This window comes from Ipomoea nil, unplaced genomic scaffold (genome assembly GCF_001879475.1).
Source record: "Ipomoea nil cultivar Tokyo-kokei standard unplaced genomic scaffold, Asagao_1.1 scaffold0688, whole genome shotgun sequence".
In the NCBI taxonomy this organism is placed as follows: Eukaryota; Viridiplantae; Streptophyta; class Magnoliopsida; order Solanales; family Convolvulaceae; genus Ipomoea; species Ipomoea nil.
In genome coordinates, this window is record NW_017617116.1 from 5,790,856 (window position 1) to 5,800,917 (window position 10,062).

At 37.9% G+C, this 10,062-nt stretch overlaps 2 protein-coding genes across 3 annotated transcripts; both read right to left on the reverse strand.

Annotated features, from left to right (window-relative positions):
* On the reverse strand, nucleotides 1-3,943 carry LOC109176240 (probable prolyl 4-hydroxylase 4). The gene is made up of 7 exons (XM_019325698.1): nucleotides 3,683-3,943; nucleotides 3,507-3,564; nucleotides 3,274-3,378; nucleotides 2,490-2,547; nucleotides 1,711-1,886; nucleotides 726-798; nucleotides 1-603 (listed from the first exon to the last, which is right to left on the reverse strand). Exons 1-7 carry the CDS (start codon nucleotides 3,805-3,807, stop codon nucleotides 308-310), a joined length of 891 nt encoding a protein of 296 aa, XP_019181243.1. The 5' UTR covers nucleotides 3,808-3,943; the 3' UTR covers nucleotides 1-307.
* An 818-nt stretch (nucleotides 3,944-4,761) lies between these two features.
* LOC109175363 (receptor-like cytosolic serine/threonine-protein kinase RBK2) lies at nucleotides 4,762-9,364 on the reverse strand. Of its 2 annotated transcripts, none has more exons than XM_019324623.1 (9): nucleotides 9,078-9,364; nucleotides 8,556-8,654; nucleotides 7,833-8,414; nucleotides 7,380-7,631; nucleotides 7,136-7,293; nucleotides 6,348-6,427; nucleotides 6,123-6,258; nucleotides 5,514-5,663; nucleotides 4,762-5,405 (listed from the first exon to the last, which is right to left on the reverse strand). In XM_019324623.1, exons 1-9 carry the CDS (start codon nucleotides 9,109-9,111, stop codon nucleotides 5,166-5,168), a joined length of 1,731 nt encoding a protein of 576 aa, XP_019180168.1. In that variant the 5' UTR covers nucleotides 9,112-9,364; the 3' UTR covers nucleotides 4,762-5,165. The 2 variants fall into 2 exon arrangements, with proteins under 2 accessions (XP_019180168.1, XP_019180167.1); XM_019324622.1 differs by having other exon boundaries at nucleotides 8,556-8,653; nucleotides 9,071-9,364.
* Between the last annotated feature and the right edge of the window lie 698 nt (nucleotides 9,365-10,062).

Genomic DNA, 10,062 nt, shown 5'->3' on the forward strand with positions numbered 1-10,062 from the left:
AACTGATTGCAAAACAAGTTTTCGATTCCATGAATGAGTCTAAGATACATAAAAGTATGCAAATGTAATATCAGAGAGACTATGTGAATGACAGTGCACAGAGCGTAATAACTCAACAAAGAAGTGGACAATATTATGAGAGGAATTTTTAGTGGAAGCATCTGTTTCAGGAATAAAATTTTGTTGCAAGACTTTAGTATAATAACCTGGGAGGTTTGGAGTTCCTGCAAAGATACCTGGTGTTGACAGTTTTTTGCTAGGCTTTCTATAGTATGGGAAGTCTGGAGTTTCCATGATGTGCTTTATGTTAACATTTTTTGCAGGACTTTCTACAGTAGCCTGGGAGGTCTGGAGCTCCGACCATATACTCTGGGTTCTTGGTGCATTCTCCAAGAGCAGCCCATCTCTCACAGTTTTCGTTTGAATCAGTGCAATTTCCCACAGATCCCACAATTTTGTCAAAGGAATCTACATGAATCCACTTTGTTGCTGACCATTTCTCACCTTCAAGCACGGGGCAGCCGCCATGGAGGCTAATAGGATCGGGGATGGCAGTTGGATGGAGACTGAAGAAAAGAAGTGCATCACCCTTCCGTGGCTTCACTGAATTATTCCCAGAGAAGGGAAAGCAGAGAGAAATAGCTCATCAGCTCTTTGCCAAAAAATCAGCATAGCAGTTCGTTCTATGTAATTATGACAGTGTTTACATCATTACTTGGCCTCACCTGCTACGCCTCTTTTAGCACAGTCAGACAAATCATCATCATCAGAAATCATTGATCTCCTACGAGGTGATTGCTGTAAACATTTACAAGAAATTATCAGGGAGGTTTCATGCATTTCATATTTTCAATAGAAAAACAACTTGAGGAACCAATTTACAAAAGGAGGAAGATATGAAGCAGAGAGCTTAACCATCTAAAGTCGTGTTTCATTGGAAAGTGCAATTTAATGCTTTAAAATAAAATTTATGGGTGCAAATTTATGGTATTCTTCTAACCAAACTAGAGTACTTCTCATGCATGGCCCGCAGGACACCTACCTAGTACATTTCCAACTCTAGGAATAAGGTGGTTGCCCTTATTGTATCTGTGCATATTTAATTCAACTTTCCAGCATCTCCATAAAAGAATCTGACTTAACATTCAAATAGTTTCTCTATTCATTTTCAGCATATGCTGGCCAAAGTCTCAAGTAAATCAAATCATACTGTAGAATATAAAGATGGGACAAATGCGACAATTAGCCAAGATCAAAGACGGGGGTACAAAAAAATAAAGAAACCTCTCCCAAGTCACAATGGACTGATTGACTTATTGATTATGCAAAATCTTGAATTTACCATGAGGATAAGTTTCTGCCCTTCTGGGTACATGTACATGATTGCTGATTGCAAGCAAGTTCTTACCAATTCCAAGCATGTCTGCCCCTTTTTTAATTTACAAGTTAAATGCTTGTTGGTTTCTGGCAATTTTGTATGATGTCAGATTATGGTGGATGCTCATGCTCTTACATATTTGAGGCATCATTGATACAGATACATTAACTCATAAAGATTTGAAGGGTTCCTTAGTTATTTTGAGATTCTGATTGAGCATTTTGGATGGGCAGTCAGGCCCTTTTTCCATGGAGAGATTAAAGAAAACCACTAAAGTTCATGCTAACATACTACTGCAATGATTTTGAAGAAAAAGTAATAACCAAACTAACCTCTGCATCGGGGAACACAGTTTCACCACCTTTTGCTACATCAGTTAGATACATGAGTACAGTGGCCATTCGGTGTCCACCACGAGCAATATTAACCTTATCAACAAAGTAATCATGATGTGATTCATACTTCTGCCCTTCCTCATAGCGTAGCACTTGTATGTCTTCTCCATTATCTGATGACAATAAAATATATAAGACCTAATCAAGTATTGTGAAATTATCAAGAATGAACAGTTAACTCCTCAATCTTGAACTAATGCAGCATATGTTATACATTTAAATGTTTGGCAAGAAGACAATGCTACCATTAACTAAAGGCATATAGACTATAGACTACAGAACTGAAATAATATATTGATGCTCCTCTAACTAACAATCCAGATATTATAGGGCCTCCTTATGCCCTTTAAAAGGAAAAATATCATTCATGTGGTAAATACCGGTGAACGCGGTGATGCTATATTGCTATATAATCTACTACGTAGTACTAGATTTCCTAATATCTCGATACATGGAGCCAATCAATTATCCAAGTTATTAACTGCCACAGCCGAAGCAAGTCAAGCAACAAGAAGGTATGGCTACAATAAAGAAATTTTTAAAAACTGAAATTTATGAATCAGTACAGATGTCACTCTGCGAAATTTGGTTATTCTCCAAGAATGAGCAGATATATCTAAAGCATAAAACCAGGGATCTAGAAATTTTCCTTAAAAAACTTAGTGGAATTAATAATGGAAAATTCAAAATTGGAAATTCCTTAATAGGAGCCACACCTTTTGGTAGAAAAGTCCAAGTGGCAATCTTCTCCTCTATCCCAGAAACAATTGGATCCTACAGCATAACAGGATGTGGAGATGTAAATAATCAGGAAAATCCAATTTACAGAATCCAAATGTATTAGTTTTTGCACCAAACTATTTCTTGTAGAACATCATCTTCATAACCAGGTTACAAGGTATCAGCTCATGATATTGCATGGTGGGTCCAGCCGCAAAACATAGAATCACATTCACTATAACTAGTAGAAGTTGAAATCCCTAGAAAACCATCAATTACTACCTTAGTTCTTTATTGTGATTATAAAGGTGAGTAGTGACTATTGAAAGAAAAATGTGTGATTAGAATATGGTAGATTAAGCATGCATAGTTGTTAAGTCAATGATATGCATATTCATATAACTTTACTTGCCCTTTACTCAAAAACCAATGTCATACTTAAATTAAGGATCCAACACACATCAAAAGGCATTGTACTTGCATTTCAAAATTGCTGGAAAACACATCAAAGAGGAACTTTAAGTCTTTAATAATTAAAATGCTTTCTCTTATCCCGTGCAGATATACACACCTCAGATCAATAGGTAGGATTTACACTTAGGATAACAACAATTTCAAAGAGATAAACATGGACAGAAACACAGTATATGGACCTAATTGTTATCAATACATAATAAAAAAACGCAAGAATAAATTACTACATCCATATAATTATTACAACAAAAATTTAAAAACAAAAAGATCTGTAGAAGCAATTCAAACAGATTTCAAAGATCGAACCTTAGCTTTACGAATGAACATTCCAGAGCTAGTCCTAACTTCACTGAGTTTACTCTTTCCCGACTCATTATCTGCAACATACGATCTTTTCAGCTCCGATTTTGCCTACCACAAGTCAAAATGCCAAAGACAAAATTCAGCTTCCAACGCAATTAGATCTCACAAATTCATAAACATCAACTTCGAAACTAAACCCCAAAAAAAGAAGACACGGAGCAATAATCAACACTCACGAGAGATATCATATGATTGCATTCTTCATCCGTAAGGAAACCTTCATACACAAAAGCTCTGACCAAAAAAAAAAAAAAAAAAAGTCAAATTTAGCTCGGTTGGTGAAAAGTACAACAAATTTTCGAATTTCATGTTTTAGTTCTTAGAATTTCTGGAATTTTGGATCTTTAAGCACCTCGGTTTCCATGAAATTTGCTTGACTTTAGACGGATTGACTATGAAGGAGCTTGAAGATTCGCGCGCGACCGATGCGATCACGACGAAAGAGAGAAGAACAGCGTAGTGCCAAAACCTAACCATCAGCTCAAGTAGAGGACGAAAATGGGGAAATTTCAGCTAAATATTTTGAAAATTTTTCAGTAAAATTGCAGATATTGAAGAACTCAGCCGATATGTACCAAAGAAGCTCGGTTGAGTATCAGTTGCGACGTGCCAACGTTTCTCATATTATTATATCATAATCATAATTTTCTTCCTATAATTTTAATTATAAAATTTGAACGTATTATAATTCTTTAGAGTTCAAATGACTAAAATAGGTAAAAATTAGATGAAACAGTATCAATATGGCCAGCATTTTATTCCTTAATTGGGTCAGCCCAGTGCAAATGTGACTTAGTTTGAGTATGATACATTGATACGTGCTTAAAGGTTCATCATACAAGTAAGACATGGTCAAGACATCTAAGTAAAATTTGATAGCCAATAACATATTGGACAAAAGTAGAAGTTGTTGGTGATAATGAACCAAAATTGATTTAATATCCGATTAGTTCGTACCAACCATAACGACCTATTTCAAAATATCTAAGTGACCGAGAAGTCCGTACAAACTCAAAAATTGAACGAAGTTAGGACCAAAAACTACACCCTAGTGGTCCACAAGCACCGAAATGGTGCAGCACGAATCAATGCATAATGCATATAGCATTGACTCGTGCTCACCAAATCCATCGCACGAAAGGAGCTCAAAAACTTAATTCACTAATTAAGCTTTCAATGCTTAATTACATTTAAGCTTTCATGCAACTTTCGTCCATGCATCATGCATCATTCGTCCCAAATTCAAAAAATAAATTTTTATATAAAACTTAATTCACTTAAGCCCAACTTTCGTATAAGTTACGAATCGTGCTAAATTTTAATTAAGTCATAGAACCAATTTCAAAAAAAGTCATAGTCGGAGGACCATTTTAGGAATTAACTCTCTAGGAATATATATATTCTCCGTGGTTGATCAAACAAGCAAAATGTTGTACCCAAAGTATAAACCAACCTAACTAGTAACTATACAAATCCTGCATGCCTAAAGGGAGTGTAAGTATAAGCTTTGTAATCTGCTTTTTTTGTTATCAACACAGCAGACATAAGACATCTGCAAGTATATACAAAGCATTGACAATGTTTGAAGTCCAAAAAAAAAAAAAAAAAAAAAAAAAAAAAAACTCCAGAAATCATTGGAGAAAAATTCAATTTGGTCGCCTGTCCTGTTTGGATGGTTAAAATTCTCTCCTTCCAAGTTTAGGCAGAAGAATCATAACATGAGAAGACACCATGGGGTATGAATTTCCTAGAGAGCTACATTAATGGCACTTGGACCTGCAGGTCTGAATCAAGAAGAGTGAGAGTAAATATGGCGAGAAAATGCGGTCCGGTCACTATTGTTCGGTTTCCCATGTAACCTCGTGGATTATCTCGTTGGGGTCGATCACGCTCTTGGGCGTGGAGGCGTTGGAGCTCTTGGGGGTGTCGCTCGAGCTTTTGGGCGAATCGGCTGGCGAGTCGAACAGGGAGTCATCGTCGAGAAGCTCTAGTTGGAATGCCCTTAATGTAGGCCGGGTTTGGAACTTCTTGTTGTCCGTTGAGATGGTCTCCTCACCTTTGAGCATTCTTTCAACCTACAATCACATGCAAAAACGCATCAGTTTAAGCTTTTAGTTGAGAAGGGAGACTAAGAGATGGGCACAAATAGAGTAAAAACGGTTTCGTGACTTAAAAGAGCGTGCCTTGCCCATTGAAGGTCGGTCCGTGGCAGACTGCTGTAAGCACAAAGAAGCTACCATAGCCATTCGATTCATCTGCTCGTAATCAAAGTCACCTCCCAATGCTGGATCGGCCAACTCACTATAACTTTTCTTGAGTAGCAAAGGTTTAGCCTGCAGACAATAGTTAAATTTACGTTTACTTGAATGTATAGTAACGCAATTGAAGCATGTACTCCATCTCAACTAAAAGTCTAAGCTGATAGTTGGATTGCACATTAATGGTTATATGCTCAACAAACGCAACCCAACAACTCGAGGAGTTGGTAAATGGGCTGCTAGTGTAACTATAAGTTCAAAGACTGAATCTGGATTAGTCTTGCAATGGCGGGGTTACAAGAAGCTATACGGGAAAAAAGTGTTATAGAATATATTTGATATATAGAATCTCTATAGATTAGGCAGTCTTAGGGATTTAGGTAGGTAGGGCATATGGAAACTTGTTTCCTATTCGTAGTCTTCTAGCACCTATTTATAGGGCTTTGTATTCTCTTTTTTAGAAGACAGTTTGAGACAATATACGACAGCACATTCAAAAACTCTATAGCTAGCGTAGATGAGTAACGTACGTACCCACATCACAACGCTGTTATTAGCTTCGTCCAGAGCGGGGCGTCCGGTAATAATCTCCAACAGCAACACTCCAAAGGCATAGACATCGGTTTTTTCATCAACAATTCCATGCATGAAGAACTCTGGAGGGAGGTATCTGACATAACGCGTAACGAGCTTTTAAGGTCTGACGAAATGAAAAATGCTTTGAATGAGTTGTAAAAGAAAGGTCTCGTTTATACCAACCCGAATGTGCCTTCAAACTGAGATACAGTAAGGTGACTCCACTTATCAGGGAGCCATTTTGCGAGCCCAAAATCAGATATCTACATTAAACTAAAATTTGAGCATCAAAAGTTCATATTACTATGGTCTTTACCAGAACTTTAGATCATCTGTGGCAAGAATAGATGCCTATCTTATGATGCTTTGTAGTATAAGGTTTGCAAAAACACATGGAGAAAAGTGTAGCGTGTGAAGATTAAATTGCACAAAAAAAATAAAAATTACTCCATTAGCTTAGGTACTTGTCTCCAACGCACTTGAAAAGCTACTAGTCAAATACAATAAACGGGGCTTTTTTTTTGGGTGACGAGGGAAACCCGCAGCCACTACCCGAGGGTGTGTACTGGATAAACCCCGCCTTATGACCCTAGACTGCAAAGGACCACAAGGAGGTAAACCAGCCTAAGTTGCCCCGCCTTGTGACCCTAGCCTGCAAAGGACCACAAGGAGGTAAACCAGCCTAAGTTGCCCCGCCTTGTGACCCTAGCCTGCAAAGGACCACAATGAGGTAAACCAGCCTAGGTTGCCCCGCCTTGTGACCCTAGCCTGCAAAGGACCACAAGGAGGTAAACCAGCCTAGGTTGCCCATAGCTGATCGGCTCAAACCAAGAAGGCCTATAGGCTGGTCCCACTAGGAGTCGAACTTTTAACCTTGTGGTTACTAAGTCAACAGCCTCTCACCAACTTGGCTGGGGTTGCCCCCAAACGGGGCGTTTTTCATTTTATGATCTGTTGGTTCAAAGAGATACCTGAGCCTCAAAATCTTGCGTCAGCAAAACATTAGCAGCCTTGATATCTCTATGTATAATTCTCCGTTGACACTCCTCGTGAAGATATGCAAGGCCTTTGGCAGTGCCTAAAGTGATTTTATACCTCCTGCCCCAAGCTAGTTTGCCCTTCTGATCACCTGTGAATAAAACGAAATTATATTCAGTGACTCAAAAATTTAGGTGGCAACACAATTTCTTGGAAGCAAGAAGATAACGTATTGACCATTCAGAAGAGTTGCTAAGCTCCCATGAGGAGACAAAGGCAGAACAAGGAACATTCCCCCTTCGACTCCGTAGCCAATAACACTAGCAATGTTGGGGTGACTGACATGTACCAAAATTCCAAGCTCCGATAAGTAGTCCGATGTCATCTCCTCGGGGCTTCCCCTCGTCAGCTTTTTAACCGCCACTAACTCTCCATCTTCCAAGTGTCCCTTGAAAACTTCGGAATAGCCTCCCGTCCCAATCACATTCTCTAAAGAATATTGTGTCATCAGAACGCATTTTGGGTAAGCCAGGGATCCACAAGAACGTAAGATAAACTAGAAAGAAGGCAAAAACTAAACGAAACAAGAACAACGGGGTTTAGAAGCTTTGAGATGACAGATTCCGAGCAGAATATATAATCTTTTGAAACAAACATTAAATGAAGCAATGGAAAAATATAATAGTGTACCACTGCTAAAGTTGTCTGTAGCTTTCTGGAGCTCGGGGAGGGAGAAATTCTTCCAGGATGTCCCAAGGAAATGAGGAACAAGATTGACGTCAAGTTGAGATGTCTGAGGAACCAGATTGACATCGATTTGAGATGGCAGAGGAACCAGATCGACATCCATTTGAGACGATGGCAGCATAGGTTTCCTAGTTTTCTTGGAAAATATCCTTATGGAGTTTAGAGAGGGAATAGTAGGATGGAACGTATGTAAGCTCATTCCCACGGGTCCTTTTTTAAGTTTCCTAAAGAACCCATACAATTGGGCATGAGTTTTCCCGTCTGCATTAGTAAGCACGGTGTGGAAAAATCCAAACTTTGAAGAAGGGGATCTTTCAGTCTCTGCCTGTTTCCCGGTACCATCACCCAAAATCTTGTCTCTATGCCCCTCCTCGAAAAACTCTAATTCATCATCCTCCCCGATGGTTTCTAAGGTTGTCTTGTTGTGATCGATGACATCTTCTGCAATCAAATTCCCCTCTTCATTGATTTCTATAGTAGGATCTTTATCTACACGATTCTCCTCCAGGTTTAGGCATTGCATCTCTAAGAAAGCATTGTTCAACAACTTGCTGTCAGCGTATAAAATCCTATTCCATCCTTTTTCAGCACCAATTACCAAACAAGAAAACCGAGCAAATGGAAAGAAAGATACAACAAGGTAATTAAAAATCGAATTCTACATACCTTCAGCAGAGAGGGATATGGAAGTGCAGAATAGTAGTTTTGGTTCAATCTCAATTATAACTTCTTCATTTTCTTCAGCAGCATCGCCCGTGCCCTCACTGTCAATATTCCCACCACTCAATCCAACTCATTGGTTAATCAGCCAAAGAATGAAAAAACAATCCAAATTTACCATTTCTAAATCAGAAAAACTTGCAACTTAATCAAAGGGCATTCATATCATATCCAAATTATAAACATTCCTATAGCCTAATCAGGAGAAAACTGGTTTAAAAGATCCCAAATCTCAAAGGCATCCAATTTTAAGATCAGAATTTCAAGAAAATCAATTCTGGGCTCTCCAATTTCCCCTTTTTCTTCATACATAGTAATAATAATCCAACATTATGTCAAAAAACCAGCCAAAATTTATAGAAAAAGGCAGCAATTTATATACATAGATAGATAGATACATAAGAATAATGAATGAATGAAATCAAGGGTTCGTTCCAATGCAAGAAGAAGAATTTATATACCATGGAGATGGAGAAGTAGCTGAAGATTCAGTATTTCCCATGGCTCCTCAAGGGCAGGGAAAAGAAGAAACAGGGCCTATCCTTCCTCCTATGAAACAAATTTTTGTTTTGGTCACAGGAGAGAGGAACAAGATTGGGGTTTGCGACGAGGTGGGAGAGAAATAGAGGAGAGCCAGAGACGGAAATAGCGGCTGGCATGGCATGCGAGCAAGCTTTCATGCATGGATGATCAAGATTTCCTTGAAGATTCTAGGATCTCCGATCCTTGCCCAAAATTCGGCCTTTCTTCCAACATTGAAATTCCAAGGAGTGAAGGACCATGCATGGTGCCATTCTTGATTCATTAAAAAAAAAAAAACACTTTTTTTTTTTTTTTTTGTCTTTTTTTGTTTTAGCATGTCCTAAGTCAATTGTTATACTGTGTATCAAGTTTCATATTGCATTGTGAAGTTTGGTCCAAAATTATTTGTTTGTAATTAACATATTATGTACTTATAGTTAACACAAAATATGATAACATCATATGCATAAATTGTTAACGGCAAGTATAAAATATGTTAGTTGCAGATACATAAGATGTTGGTTAAAATCTTATGTGTTTATAGTTGACATATTTTATATCTTTAGTTAATGGTTTATATGTCTATAATTAACATGTTATGTGTTTGTAGTTATTACGTAGTATTTGATATGCCTTCAATTTATTTATAGAGACAAAAACAATTAACTGTATGTACAAAATGTATCAATACAAAATATAAAAGTCATTTTTGAATCAGGGTCTATAATGCAAAGTAGACCCTGGTCCATAGTATAATTTGTCGTCCTCAACTGTTATGCCATCGACCCGGCCTCCGGGTCCACCTTGCAATATGGACCCAGGTCCAAAATGACGTAGTTTGCGCGTGTGGAAATAGCAGTGCCATTAGTGGCATCGTTTCCTCAGCTAATGATTTTTTTTTTAAAAAAAATAATTATTGAAAACAACTCAG